At 36.6% G+C, this 16,077-nt stretch overlaps 1 protein-coding gene across 5 annotated transcripts; it reads right to left on the minus strand.

The window, feature by feature from the left end:
- Positions 1 to 380: 380 nt before the first annotated feature.
- Positions 381 to 15,998, minus strand: CMC2 (C-X9-C motif containing 2). Of its 5 annotated transcripts, none has more exons than XM_072873141.1 (5): positions 15,848 to 15,998; positions 10,004 to 10,045; positions 8,878 to 9,014; positions 4,526 to 4,597; positions 381 to 2,404 (listed from the first exon to the last, which is right to left on the minus strand). In XM_072873141.1, exons 3-5 carry the CDS (start codon positions 8,956 to 8,958, stop codon positions 2,330 to 2,332), a joined length of 228 nt encoding a protein of 75 aa, XP_072729242.1. In that variant the 5' UTR covers positions 8,959 to 9,014; positions 10,004 to 10,045; positions 15,848 to 15,998; the 3' UTR covers positions 381 to 2,329. The 5 variants fall into 5 exon arrangements, with proteins under 5 accessions (XP_072729242.1, XP_072729241.1, XP_072729240.1 ...); XM_072873140.1 differs by having other exon boundaries at positions 10,004 to 10,070; XM_072873139.1 differs by lacking the exon at positions 10,004 to 10,045.
- Between the last annotated feature and the right edge of the window lie 79 nt (positions 15,999 to 16,077).

The raw sequence follows: 16,077 nt of genomic DNA on the forward strand, positions 1-16,077 counted from the left end.
AGCTTGCTCTTTCTGAAAGAACAATGGGGGAAATGTTTCTATAAACAAATTACATTAAATAAAGTGTCTTCAAAGTCCTCATAGATAAGGTGTATTTCACCCAACATGTCCCCTACTCACCACTCAGCTCACTTAAGGAAACAAAAAAACCCCGCATTTACCATTTCACCCTTACTCTCTTTCTCTGTCAGATAAATCATTAAGTATTATTACGCTAGTATTTCTCAGCTTCCAGATCAAATCAGTAACATAACCCCTCTCAAAAAAAAGGAACAAAACCACAGGAATCAATGGGCGATCTTGTACCACACTATGAGTGGGCAATTAGCAAAGAGAAACAGAAGGACAAATACGATCATACTTTCACTAGGTAAACAAAGTTTATCTGTAAATAGATTTATTGCTAAATGTAGTCCAAAGTATCAAGAGAAATTGTGCATGCCATTTGGTCTTTCATTCATTAAGCACATTGATCTTTGAAAACACGATTCTGACTAATGAGCTGTGTTAAGTGGCTCTTGGATTCTTACTTTGTTGCTATTCTAGTGAAAGATCTGGACTCGCAGAAGCTGATGAAAGAAAGAAAAGCTTCAGTGCTTCTGCACTCGGATATCAGCTTCTCAACCTAATCTCTAGGACAATTCTCTATTTATTTATTTATTTAAAGATTACAAGCATCACCAAATCCTATTTAAGAGCTTGCCTGAAGTAGATTTTGTCATCACAAATGGAAGAAGGATCAAGGATGCAGAGTTCCCAGTTAGGGAACTTCACTATAAAGTACTCTTCAAAAGTATTCTGAAGAGTACCAATAAAAAGACTGCACCACTTCCAACCACTCAAGTATTTAATTCAAATAATGCATCATTCACTTGTTTTTTAAGAAAGCAGACAGCATGTCAAAAGATGCAGAAACAATTGCTTCAGTTTTTCTTGGAATTTTCACTGAAAACATTTGTGGTTAAGTTTTACCAATTTAACTGGGTCCATCCAGGTATTGCAAAGTAAGCAGAATTATTCTATCTAATTAATCTTTCAAAATAGATCACAAAATACAGCTTTCTTCCAAAAGCAGGTGCATATACTAATTTCAAGACTGAATGTCAACAATAGTTCTTACAACAAACCGTAGAATTCATTGTAGAATAGGATTGGCACCCTTTCTTCAAGTTTCAAGACACTTAGTATATTTGGCTCAATAAAATTTGTTTTTTTTAGATAGTCTTTTGTTGCTAGGCAGAACAGAAAAGTCATTTAAAAATAAGGTGAATCCAGCAGACACCCAGAGAAGCAGCTCCATCACTGCACAAATCAACATAGGTTTTAATATCAAGTCTTCTGAATTCAGAGACTTGTTGAGGACTTTCTGCAGTTTGATAGCAAATAAACAGCTCCTGTAGGCTAACGAGGCAACTTGGTTAACACAATACTAGTTGACTTGCCTAACAGAAAGGCAAGTTACGCTTTCTTTCACTTCAATATGAGTCTTCCTTCAACAGCAATAGTCATAACTTGACTCCACCTTTGTACCAGAGTATGTGGAAGAACAATTTAGCTTGTATTTTTGGCAGCATTCCTCTTCGAAAATCACTCAGCACACATTGATTGTACTCAACAAAAATCAAGGCAATGCTTTGTAAATCCCTGGAAATGTTCCATTCTGAATTTCTAAAGCCGCTTGCTTTGGGTATGATGAACAAATTGTCTTACAACAGTCTACACTGTATGTATGGTTGGCAGGAAGGATTTCTAATCTTCTCAGTGGAAGTTTCATCATTTTGGTTCCAATAAAATACTAGAACTCCAATTATTACTTGATAGGCAATTTCCAATTTCAAGCCACATCTGTTGAAAACTTCTTTTTGCTAATTCATTTAAGTAGTGTTATCATATCACAACATTACAAAGAGTGATGGAGAAGTCATTCAGTGTTTTGGAAGAAAAAAAAAAAAGATTAAAGGAAAGCTGCTAAACGCAAAGAAATAAACGCAACTCAACACAAGGTAGGGAATATAGTAGCCTTGAATACATAATACTCTACACACACAGATTCCTCATTACTTAACAATCATAACAAAACTATGCCAGAACAAAGACTTGCCATAATAGTTTTCTTTTAGAGGTCAAAAATGAAGTTCTGAGTGATGATTTATTGTATTTATTTTTTTCCACATTGTTTGCCTTGCTGGGAATGAGCATGTATTAGGTGCGTTTATTTTTTCAGCATTTCACAAACCACAGGCTGAGCATTGGTGATGTGAAAGAAGTATTGTGTCAACTTTCACCCGAGTGTCCCTACTGAGATGCAGCTGTCCAACTACAGTACAGCTCACTTCTCTGAGTTTTTGTGAGCATTAATTAGCCTCCGTCGCATCGCCTGGTTCCTGGCCCTGTTTTCTTCATACTGGAAGACAGATAAGGAAATTAATAGATCAGCTGTTATCATTAAACAGATAAGTCAAATTTAAAAGTGTAGAGAGCATTTATTACTCAGGAACAGAAACAATATCTTTCACTGATGCATTAGAAATGCAGTTCTTGTTAATATCTATATATTGGTTCATTTTTACTTTGAAATTAACATTTATTTGATTAAAATACATGTTTCTAAGTTTGAGGTTATTAAGCTAAAGAGTATTAGACCATTCTAATAAAGAAGATTCAGTTAATCTTATGGAGGAACTTAATTATAAAGCCATCTTATGTACGACAGCTACACTTCACACATGAACTAGGAAAAAAAAGGTGCATTGGTGCTATTCTAGAGCATAGGTCAGGCTCTTTTCCTTTTAAAAGATACTGATGAATGTAAGTGTGTCTGCCTTCTGAAACATGAATTTGTCATCACAGACTTGGTCTATTTTTGATCCTGATCATTAATTATATGCACAGATAAAGTAGTGTATCAAGATGAAAGGAACAAAGGCAAATTTGGGTTGAATGAGGGTAGGGTGTTTGGGGTTTTTTTTATGGTTTAAAAAAGAAATGCAACAGAGACAGGACTCCAGTGTAAAAGGGAATCAAGCAAGCCTTCACTGTTTAGACACATGCATAAGACCACTATGCTTTCAAGTATGACCCTGCACTAGCAAAAGCCTGAAGAGCCTAACTTTCTTTCATTGCAGCCAAAAAGGAAACCTTTTCAAGGCTAAAAAAATGAAAAATTAAAAATCAATGCATTATTCAGTGTATATTTCATGAGAAGCAAATTATTCTTGGCCTTAAGTTAGAGCATATATTTGTTCAATTTTTTAATAATTGGTATCAAGAATAAAACCCAAGTAACCCACAAATACTCAATTCTCTATAGCATGTAATAAACTACTAAGTAGATTGATTTTGGAAAGGATTTGCAGTTTTTCACTCATTATACTGATTGGTTTATAACTGAAATAATGGCCCGAAACATTACTTAACATTTACAGAATGCTTAACTTTTTCCCATGCCAATATTTAATTTTTCAATAACCCATCCATGTTTTTATGTAGAATGAGAACAATGGATCTTTAAAAGCTACATCTGTACCTATTCTATACTCGTGAACAGCCTTTCAGGGGCTTCCTAGTAATGGTATATCAATGTAGCCATATTTTAAGAAGACAGACAAATATAGCCATCAAGAACTCCTTTTGTAAAGGCTTGTAATGTAAAGGCTTCAATGGAACAAAGAAAAAGAAGATTACATAGAAAGAAACTTTACTTCATTATTTTCCAGATCTGTGCTACAGTTTTTACAGAGGAAAAAAACCCCTGGTATTTGACACAAGCAGATTAAATTAATTCCCACAGACTGACAGAGGGAAAAGAGGGGGCCCAAACTGTTCTGGCTATCATGCACTTGAAGTCTCCTTTTTTAGACACAATTGTGAAAATTATGTCAAAATTAGTAAGTACAATTTCAAGTTAAAAGGTGTGTGAAAAGTTCATTTATGTGTTCTGTCATGTAGGCATGACAACCACAAATATAAAGACCAGCTGATACTCCTCTGAAAATGTGCCCATTAGCTATTTAATCTACTTAAACTCCTAGTCTTCCATTCCTTCGTATCTGCAGATGTAGTACGCCAATGAGTAGGTAGCAGCAATATTTTCATTTAGTGCCTAACTCAGCAACTCATCAAGTGGTTGCAGTCAGCATAACTGACTTCAGTAATAAGTGTTACTCATGCAAAAGTGACCATTACTGCTTTACTTTCTATTCTGTGCAAATACCACTACTAAAAAAAATGAAGAAAAAATCAGAAGCAACCTGTGAAGTGTCAGTTCCTATTTGCAGTATTTGTTTGGTTAAAATGTGTTTGCCTATTTTTGTATATCCAAAAATAGACCATGCCATTTGTTAAAGCCAGATTTTACCTGAGAAATTTATCGAAAAAAGTTTAAGTTTGGTCTCAAATGCCCACTCCAGAATGTGCTTACATTTCAAGGCCTATTTATAGATTTGTACTACTTAGTGAAAAGCAACTCTATCCCATGGACTTTTTTTTTATTAAGCATTTAACTCATAGTAAATTTGTTTCTTACCTCTTTCTTTAAGCACTTCCGCATCTCACGGTCAATATCATTGCAATGGCCAAAAAATTTCAAAATGTTGTGCTGATAAGTTAAGGAGAGAAAAAAAAAATTTACAATTCAAAGGTTTCTTCCTTTGAAGCTCTAAATTTCTTAGAAGTCACTTGCATTTTGCAACATATCCTGGCCTTCTTTTCCTTTTCTCTTTTTGTGAAAAATGATGCTTTGTAACTTTGTTACTGAATAGCTAGCAGTTAGAGCTACTCCGGAACCTCATTTGAACCACCCCCACCTTGCTGAAAGTTAAAGGTACTCACCACGTTGTATAAGCAGACTAAAATAGGATACCTAAGCTGAAGCTATGAAGTTTAAATGTAGAACATATATTTTATTGATCTAGGAATCAGTCTGACAACTTTCACTCACACTAGCTTGAATAATGTACAAAAAAATAAATATTCTGAACTCCAGTTTGTGATACAGAAAGATGTAGGGAGATCTACAGGCATCCTGGAGCCAATGTCCTCTGTGCTTTAGTTTTCATTATTTCTTCACGACCTAGAGAGGCAAAGGACTTGATGCTACATCATCCTAACCACATGAAGAATGTGTTGTTGGTCCAAAAGATGCAGGCACTAGGCTTAAATGAAATGTTATAACCAGTAGAAAAAACAGGGGATTAAGTTTCTCCAGATCTTGAGGTTAATAAATAAGATGCATTTACCATCTTTATGACACAGCTCAAATGCAGGCCTTATGCATACTTAAGTGTTACTTAGTTTCTGAAAAACTGCAGGCATTGTCCTCACAAAGGCATTCCCCAGCTAGCCTGATGATATTCACCATAAAACTTCTTAGCCAGGATTTCCTGAAGTGATTTCATATTATCAGCCATCAAATCACTCTCAGAATGCATCCTTCTAAAAGGACTACTTTTTCAGAGTGACGCTTGCTAACATGCCACAGAATCTCGTAGCAGAATCTGGTAGCAGAGCATCCAAGCAGTTCAAAAGACCTGAAGAAGTTGAGGTTTTAGTAGATATTTACAGCTATACAATCAATAGAGACAATTCAACCAATCTTTTTGAGAACTAATGAATTTTAAAAAAAAAAAAAAAAGGCCATGAAGAACAAACCAGATGAGAATGCAGTCACTTCCGTATTTCAGAGGGAAACCTATGCACATTTCTGTAGCTGATGAGCAGCTATATGAATTTATACAAGTAATACAGGAACTCTATTAAGAATTCAAACAGTAGACAAGATTTCAGCCAATAGAACATGACTGAAAGTAGGAGTGGGTTAATAAAGATTATGACAAACACTTAACTATAGCAGTGCTATAATTAGCTTGTTTATACCTCTCTGCTTTATAAAGGGCATCAGATGACACTCTGAAGCTGTTGCATGTGATAAACGGTCACTTTACTGCAAGCTGATCTTGCTTTTACATTTTCATTTTAGCTAATACAGATTTAATTTTGTATTCTATTCCCATACCTGCATGTTACATTTCAAGGTGAGCACTCACATTTCAAGCTAACTCCACTCTTACTAGCGCATACAGTGAGTTGAATCTACGTTTATTTAGCCAGATTCCTAAACCGTCAACTTTTTGGCTCAGATTATGAGGAAAAAAGAATCAGTTTCTCAAAAATAGTTATTACGCCTATTACAGGGATATGATTGCAAGACAATACGCATTTCTTTCAGCTGCCACCTATAAAAATAAGTCTCTTTAAAGCACACACTTGGCACCAGAGTGGTGGTGTTAAAAAAAACCCAACAAACAAACAAACAAAAACCCAAAACAATAACATCAAATAGGAATCCCATTAACCTCTCCTCACGAGATGCAAAACTTGACATAATGGGCAGGTTCTAGATTAGGAATAAAGTAAATCAAACTGACTTCTGTGAAAATGCACACACAGGACACCCAATTAAAAAATAATGCTTTTCATCCCTCAGGAATATTAACTTAAATTGTAAATGAAGGTTCTTAGGACGTTTTGGCATTATAACAAAACAGCAGATAGTAACTGATAACTGATTAAGATCACTGACTTTTCAGATTTCAGTGACTTCAATTTTAAAAGAATATTTCAGTACATTCCCCTTGAATTTTAAACAAAAAGGTATTGCTTCCTTTCAACTGAGTGTGAAAGCAGCCATCTTCACCATTTCTGTTCTGAGACTGCTAGCACAAATACCCTCTCATAGTTGAGCACAAGACTGACAAGAGTAATTCCTCTTCATGTAAAGGTCAACTTCAAACAAAACCAAGAGAATATAATCCTGTGCATGACTCTATTATTGCTGCTCCTAGTCCCTTCATAAGTCAGACTGGCAACAGATTCCTTTGAAACACTTGCTGCCAAGGAATTCAAGTACACCTTTTAGTTCCAGTTCCCTTTAAACTCAAGGTAGTCTAATAAACTACATTACACAAAAAGGCTATGATGCTTATATATTAATATTCATTTTTATTAAAAAACCAAACCAAAACAAAATCAAGCAGTCAACCATTACTTTCAAGTAGTAAATGAATATTTCTGGATTCTCTGGTGAAAGCATAGAAAGCCCAACTATGTATGTACCAAAAAGCAGGACAAATCTGAGTGCGTTTTCTTTCCTGATGGACTTTGTTTTCACAATTGTGAAAAATTAATGACAACATTTTAATTTTATATTGCCTATAGAAGTTTTCTCCTCCTCTTAACTGACAGTCATTTTATTTGGCAATCCTTTTGATACCATAGTAGTTAATATACAAGAAGAGTCTTCTCACTTAATTCTAGCTACCGAACACTTGTAGCTACGTTACAACATTAAAGTTGTTTCCAAAAAAAAAAGAAAAAAAGGAAGTCTCTACAATCTCAAGTTACCTAAACCATTTTTAGGCAAATTACAATTTTAGAACTCAGATGAGAAGCATAACTTTTACACTCAATACAACTTTTCATTTTAAAGCTTGGGGATGTTCTGTACAAGAACTTTGTATCTTAGGTTTAAAAATTCGGACAGTGCATAGGAACAGACAGGCAATGGAATGGAAAGTATCACATATGAGATGGCATCAACAGATTCCAGTGTACTTACATTTCAAGATATTGTACTACAAGTGCCAACAAAAACTAATTAAATGTTGCTGAACAAACCCAGTACAGTATACTCATTGCAAGTGAATTTTAATATTAAAACTCTGCTCCCTTCACTGTTGTAATTTAGAAGTCATAAAGAATTGTGATACTGCATAAGTTTTCTTGTATGTTAGTTTAGCTACTTAAAAATCTGCAAAAATGTTATTACCCCTCTTTCACACAAAACATTCATCTCTCACATTTTGTGTATTTTCAGCTTTGTTTTTCTTTCTGTAATGATTTTTGCAAAGGAAAATTTAGAATTCTGCTCAAAACAATAAAGCTAACATATGTATTGTCTTAGAATGTATGGATAACTGCATTATGAAAAAAGTATAAACCACATCTGAACATGGAGGTGAAAATATTGTAGATTGCACGTAATGGTGTAAACCACTGTTTTCACATTCATAGTCAACATTTAAATATATTTTTGCCTCAGTGGAAACTATGGAATTGAACTTTTTATGCACTAATACAGAAATATATCTGTACAGAACATCTATTTAGAGAGAACTGGGAAAATAATTAACAATATTGCAACAATGCTGCAGATATCTTACTGTCATTGCAGGGGCTGACTCTTCTACATCTAGAGGTTTACTACAGAGCAAATTAAAAAAAAGGCTTTTAAACAAGTGAGATGAAAATTTATCTTCTTGAAGCAATGCAGAGCCTTGAGAAGTCTGAAGACAATTTGGCATTTTACATCCTTGGGTAGGTGCCTATTAAGATGGAAGTCAAACAGTAATTCGCATTTAGGTCTCCAAGCACTGAATGGAAGGCATGCTGCATGTCCGAATCCCTGTCAACACATCTGCTTATAAATAGACTGAAGCATCTGCCCGGTGGACAGCTGGAATATGGACATGCTGTGAGCGTACAAAAAGAGGGCATTTGAAGTTGCTTTTATTATTGTTTTTTTGAGGGGCACACAGTACTAAAAGGTGCAGAAATTATTTCAATTCTTAAAATAGGTTCATACTTGTCAAGCTGTAGCACAGGAAATTTTAAGGAATGTTTTATTTCCTAATGAAATCACTGGCAAAATTTTACACACCGTTGTCAGATACCTCTTCAGTGAAAATGTACTAGCTACATTTCATGGCTGCTCTGCTTAGAGGAGGTTTTTCTCTCTATGATCATATAATATTCTCACTAATTTATCTGACACTCATTTCCCCAACCCACCCACTCTTTTCTCTGCTCAAAACTCCTTACCTCCTTGTGACACTTCTTGAGCAGACTGATAACTAGGTTACATTCTTCAGTGTGCAGATGAGGAGACAGGTCTGGATGCATCTTTAGTTAGGGATAATTTTAGTAGTACAAGGACAAGAATCTGAGAAAACTTCCACCTACCAACATTAAAATACGAAAGTTAACTACAAGGTTTGAGTTAACCAGTTAAGAGATTATCACACAGTATTATTTTAACAAAAAATATTTTAGATCAAAACGCAGCTTAATATGTATAATTTATATTACTCAGTGAAAGTAATTAAAACCAGCACATGTCTGTTCTACACAGCCCAAATGTTAAAAGTTAACTGGAAATTTATATTCTTTGCTATCGTGGACATAAGCATGCATTTGGGATTTTAATTTTCAGGGACTCCCTAGTAGCATTAATCTTTCTTGAACTTCAGACTATCTTTTCACTTTCCTACTTCAGTTTTCTTCTTTCTAGCTTTTAAAAAAGCTAAATATATGTATTTTTCTATCTACCTTATACAAAGATGGATCAGAACAGGAAGCACAATGGTATTTCATTACAGCACTCTGAGAACTGGCATCTTTTTTAGTTATCTACATGCTTTTTTAAAAAATCCTAATCCAAAGCATTGATGATGCTTTAAAAACCAGTACTTAGTTACTTAATCAAAACAGTAATTATGTTTTTTAAGTATGCCCAATTGGAACGTCCTTCCTGCAACTTCACATTGTTGTCTCTTGCCCTTTCACCGTGCTCCTCTGAAAAGCATCTTGATCTGTCTTCTACATGAATCCCCCACTCCTTCAGGTAGTGGAAGACTGCATTTAGGTTTCCTTCGAGTCTTCTCTTTTGAATGCTAAGGCAGCATAGCTCCCTTAACCTTGCCGCATATGCCAGCTCCTCCACCCTCCTGACCCTCTTAGTTTCCCCTTTGCTGGACTCGGTCTTTTATCACCTGTGTTAGACTGTGGGACCCAAAGATGAACACAGTATTTCAGATGTGGCCTCAAGACTGCCAAGAAGAGAGGAATAATAACTTCCCTTGACCTGCTAGCTATGCTTCTTCTAATGCAGCCCAGTATGCTGTTAGCCTTTGTTGCCACAAGGGTGCACTGCTAAATCATGTGTTACCTTCATCTCAACCAGGCCCCCCAGGTCCTTTTCTGCAGGGTTCTGTGGAGCAGAAGCAAACTCCATTCTAGAAATAAATTTTTATATTACTTCCCATTTAAAAAAAAGTATTCCCAGAAGTAATTTTCAAGATCTTTTGCTGAAAAGCATGAAAGCGTCATATGATAATGGCTGAAATAAGATGGCACCTTTGTTGTGGAAGATCACTTCACCAGGGAGGGAAGAAGAAAAGTCCAGTTCATACCAGAAGAAATGGGCTCATCTTCACAAAATTCTACTTGTATGACCCATACTGCCACTGCATTAAAGATATGCCTTTTTTGTTTGATTACTTAGTATTTTGTCATTCGCCCTCCTCCCAAAGAGATCACCTTTCTATCTGCAATACATCAGGCAAATACCACTACAACTTGTACCAAGTAGCCATCACTATTTTAACACTTCCAGCTAAACAGCTAAGTCAGCAGTCAAATTTTGCAAGTATAAAATCCCAATATTCAGCTGCAGTGCTGGCAGCTATAATCTACACTGCTATTCCTAGAATACTAAGTAATATATTTGACTTGAAGAGGTACATACACTAACTTACCCAGTATTTCCCATCATGGGTTCAGCTTAACAAGAGTTACGTTCCCACAAGCAAACAAAATCTTAAAAATCCAAACAGATTTTAAAGTCTCTTGAGACCCATGAATATGTTCCACATAGTGTTGCAAACACATGGAGTAATTTCTTTCAAAAATCTCCCCCGTACTATCTGGAAGTCTAATATTACACTACATATACTCTTAGCACAGAAGTTGGAAACCATATAAATTGCTTAAGCATTCTATTCAACAAATTAACAAATGAACCTCTAGAAATATGACAGCAGGAGCATGACTGTAACAGCAAAGTGATTAAGAACCCTGCTGTGTTATTGCCACCAGCTTTTGATTGCATGCCACACAAAGTCAGTATGTTTTAAATTTGTCAGTAGGTTTTTTTTTTTGATAGCACTAGAGTTAGCATTCCCCTGAGAGGGTGACCTGCTCAATGACTGCACGTTACTTTAACATGTGTGAACCCAGCTGCTTATTAAATCTCTTCATCATTCAGCCTCCGACCGCTCTTCCTAAAACTGTCATCTGAGCTGGCTGTCTCAGAAGGAGAAAGCAAGAGTGATGCTCTCGTGAAACAGGTAGCATGCACATCAGCACAGACCAGAAAGTCAAAGGGAGCATTTCAAGGGAAGATTAATTCTTTCTAAACTAAGATTAGTAATCACTGCCATTGTTTACAAAATTATTCTCAGATAAAGTGGATAAAAGCTATCAATGCCACAAATAGATAGGTGACAGTGTATTACATCAATTAAAAGCCTTCTAACAACTCAAATGAATTTTCCAATGGCACCTCTTGCAGGACAAACGCTACAAATCAGAGGTCCTAACTATCGCACCAGTTCATAGATCAGTACTCCTGAAATTCATTTTCAAATAACATTCAATATTAAAATCTTTCAAGTTCAATTACCAGATATGGTACTTAGCTCAGGCAGGCTACAATGGATTAAAGTAACGAAACATCTCACACTGGTCTTGGAAGGCTTAACTGGAGCCTTTAAGTACTTTTGAAGTTCATGACTGAACAGTGTTACCAGTGCTCAATATTATAGTTATGTTTAGGAGTGTCAGATTAGACAGTGATCTGTAAATAATCAGAGAAGGCTAAAATACTTCTGCTGGAGAGGAATGACTCTGACAGATGAGAATTTCAAGAGTAACAAAAACATGTATGAAAAAAGGACAGGATGAGGTATTGGTTTCCTTAGTTTCTTTTTAATAATGTTCTAATCTAAAATAAAGATAACAGGTTGCCATCTTACCAGAATTTAAGTCCACATGGATAGAATTTTATATAGGTGGTAGCTCATAAGGAACCTAAATACGAAAAAATACTAGAAAAAAAAAAATCACCGAAAAAGATTGGGAATAAGCAAGATAAATTGCTCTGAGAAAACTACTAACAGAAATGCTGGATAAAGAATGTCAAGGTAAACATGCAATTGCAGTAGAAGAAATATTAGCAGTAAAGTAGAAGAACAATATTAAGAAAATACAGGAAGAGCTTTAGGAGGAAAATGGACTGCAAAATGCTAAGCAAACATTAATATCTGAAGTGACTATTTGGAGAGAAGTGTTTAGATGAACTCTTAACATAAAGGCACTGACATATTTCACTGGGTTGCACAAAAATGGTCTGCCCTTTAATGTGTTTTATATGAGATTTTGAATTCTGCGCAGTTTTTCCTTCCTTGCTAAAAATTATACTACATATGTATCTAAATGATTTGGTTGAAATGCCTTAAGAACTAACTGCAAATTCCTATAAATTATTAGCCTCTGAAGGCAGAGGACATGGATAAAGACGATTGATCTTTCAACTTCCTTAACCAGTTTCTAAACCTATGCTATCCTTCAGGGAAAAAAAATAATTAAGAAATTGTCCAGTTCCTGTATCACGTTCTGTGTAGTTTATCTTGAAGTGGGGAAAATAGAGGATGTTCTAGCTTTATGGTTTCTAACATAAACCAGATTTTTTTAAAAAAATCAAAAGCCTAAACTTAGAAATTCTCTGGCAATGATACTGAATTTCCAATGCTAATATTTTTGTTTAGAAAAATAATACTTATAAATCCTTGCATAAGCAATCCTGGACACAAAGAATTTTAAATTGCTAGAAATCTCCTAACAGGAATCAACATGTAAGTTATCAAGAAGTGACACTCATCCCTAATCTAAAAGCCCATCTATATACACATTCAATGCATTAAATATTTAATATTAATGTGCAAAAGGAACCAACGATTCCTTGGAATTCACAATAAAACTGCAGATACCTAGCAAGTAGGCAGAAACCAAAAGGCTGTCCTGAAAAAGCAGGCAAGAACACTGCATGCATTTCATTCACACTCCTGTTAGACACCAAAATCCAGGATGAAGTGCTTGTTTCTCTCCACTTGCTAATTTCTCCTCCTGACCTCCTTATGGGAAATAGCAGCAAAAGGACCTAGCCCTGTAGAGAAAGAAGGGGGTTGGCACATTCCCACTTCTTTCCCAAATGAAGCACGAGATCAGCATGTCAGGATTCCAGGGAATTTCCTTCCTTCTTTTCTAGAATCTCCTGTTAAGTATGAACTAACCAGTTCCTTGATGCAGAAGAAAAACTGAATTACGTTGCTGTAGTCTCACTGATTAGCTTAATGCTTAATATTTCCATGCTTGGGGGACAACAATGAAAGAAAAGGTTTAAATCTAGATAATTGTTTTCCTAAGATGCTTCCTCCATATTTCATTAAAACACACTAGAGTCTTTCTAAACCAAGTTTTGCTAATTTTTCCATTTAAAAAGTTGCAGACAAAAGTAATTCAATTTTTTCAAGTTTCTAAAGTCAATAGTAAAAACAAACAAAACAAATAATGAATTCACATACTGCTCAGAAAAATTACTTCTTAAAGCAAAAGGCAAATCCTTGTTTACCAACCCTGAAGATGAAAAATTGCATCTGAGCATCTACACTGCTAATCATTAGGCTCCTTAACCAGAAAGAGACCTTCCTTTCTACAGTACTACAAAACACACAGATTTGCTGCGTACACTCAAATAATACCCACAAGGCGGCAGCATGACCATGCAAACAAGAACATGTACTAACAGAGGGAAGGGCAAACAGATCTGCAAATGCCTATAAAGCTCATTCACCATGTGTAACATTTACTTTTGCATTTCATTTCACTGTCTAATTTGAGTAAGACCAGACACTTTGGGTTTAAGTTCTCAGTTACATAGTATTGTTCTGTTTGGCTTTGGAGAAAAACACTTAAAATCCAAACAGCTCTTTGTTTACTCAAATCATGGGTGTTTTCTGTAAGATTATACAAAGTTTTATCATAAAAAAGGATTCAGCTCCACACCTAACTGGTTGGTGTTACCTGAAGATATCATCCATGTCACTTCAGCAGAACTTCTGCATTCCTAGTATTATCTTTCATACACAATTTATAAATATTTTTATGATAACAGCTTAGAATACTCAGAAGATCAGTCATACAGTGAAATGAGAAATCACAGTTGATGAACACCATTTCAAAAAGCCTAGGGAACTCTGAACTAAGGACTCTGTTTCTAGCTTTTAATAACATGGTTAACATCTTCCAGCTCAGGATATTAAAGTATCATTCTATGCTGCTACCTTTAAGGTTGTGATTAGGCACACTGAGAATGACCCCTAACTTTCCAATGTTTTCAAGACATTTAGCCAGACACCTTCACTTTAAGAAATCAAGTTTAGCTAAATCTTATAAAAATTAGTCACAGCCTCTTGTATTTCAGTCTTGAAAACTATGCACTAGTTTTCCAATATTATATATTAGAATGGGGGGAAAATAACTTAAGATACCTATCTATGAAGACTTAGAAGTAGTAAGGAAACGCAAAAGGGGGAGAATTATGTCTACTTTTAGAATGCTTTTATATGTAGATGGCATTTACCTTCTCTGAACCTAAAGAATAATTTTAAAAAAAAACCCCTTTGATAAATAAGATTCATACTGATTTTAACGGTCTTTTTACATGACCACTTTCTGCCAACAATTCAACATCCCTCACATCAGCAGAATGAGCGCTCACCTGCTACTTTTAGTAGTAAGCATCTGATAAAACTACATCATACCTGATTTCATACTTAGTAAAGCAAGTTAAGAAGGTGTTAGTGCTAATGAATAGAGCAAGTTGAACACCAATTGGAATATCGAGTAATTTCTACAGTTTTATTTCTGGCTAAAATAAATTATCAAGTAAAGCACAATAAGGCATTTTCACCTCCTGGTAATTATTTAAGGTCACATTCATAGAACAAACATCAGCATAGTTACGGGACAATTAGTGGAATATTTTTATTATAACCTGCAGCAAGTCACACTGCACAATATAGCATTATATCACAAAAGATTACTGAAGCAAACTCTTTCTGTTCCCGCAATCTCCTCTCCTAGACAAGACTATACAGTCAAGAGTGGCAAGGCACAGCGAGTATAAAAGTAAAGCATGCTGAAGATGAAGTGCTGTTGCCAAATTCCTGTTTTGCAAGCTGCCCTTGTACTTCAGCTGCATCCACCAGACCAGGCTTCATTTCATTCATTTCTCAATCAAGCAAAGAAGAACACTATAAACCTAGCACTGCTAGCAGAATTTCCTTGCTTTACTGTAGAACTGCTTTTCCTCTTCTGAGAGAAAGGGATCAAGAGGATCACACTCCCCTGTTGGAAGACTGGGTCTCATCCCTTGAGCAGCAAGAGCCCCTGAAGAGAGGCATGTAGCACTTGGCAGACAGTAAATACTGTTGGCATAGAACAGCTTTGCTATGAGGTGAAAGGGGCTGCTGCACCTACACTGTCATCAACAGTTATGGCAGAAGAGGCCCACTTAACTAACCCACACTGCTTTCTGTCTGTAGTTTCTCACTGCTCCCAGGAGCCCTTAAAATAGTGATGGGATACACACAGACACGAGGAAAAGCAAGCTTACAACAGTCGCAATGGAGGGCCCCATGTTCCCACTCAGAACAGCCCTGTTAAAAGCGCTCCTTAAGCCCTGAAGGAGCATGCAAGGTGAACAGAGGGTCCCAGAAGCCAGCCTCGAGCTCGGGCAGGGCAGGGCAGGGCACGGCTCCCCCAAAGCCAGGCGGTGGGGCGGCGAAGGCATCTCCCCACACGCCCCTCTTTTCTTTTAGGGATAGAAAGGAGCGACACTGCCCGCTCGGGACTGGCCAAAGCCTCCCCTCTCAGCCATCCTCGCACTTACTCCAGTCCCCAGAGGACGAGCCCAGCCAGGCGAGGCAGGCACCGAGCACGACACGCCAGCCGCGCAAGGCCGGGAGGAGCCACGGGTGACCCGGGCAGGCCCAACCGGAAGCCGCCTCAGCGCACCCGGCAGCCGCGGGAAGAGCCCTCACGGCGCCGGCGCCAGGCCCGCGGCTGGGCGGGAGGCGGGGCGCCTTGTGATTGGGTGGCTCTGGTACCGTGCGGAGTCTG

Source organism: Ciconia boyciana, chromosome 9 (assembly GCF_034638445.1).
Source record: "Ciconia boyciana chromosome 9, ASM3463844v1, whole genome shotgun sequence".
NCBI classification, from domain to species: domain Eukaryota; kingdom Metazoa; phylum Chordata; class Aves; order Ciconiiformes; family Ciconiidae; genus Ciconia; species Ciconia boyciana.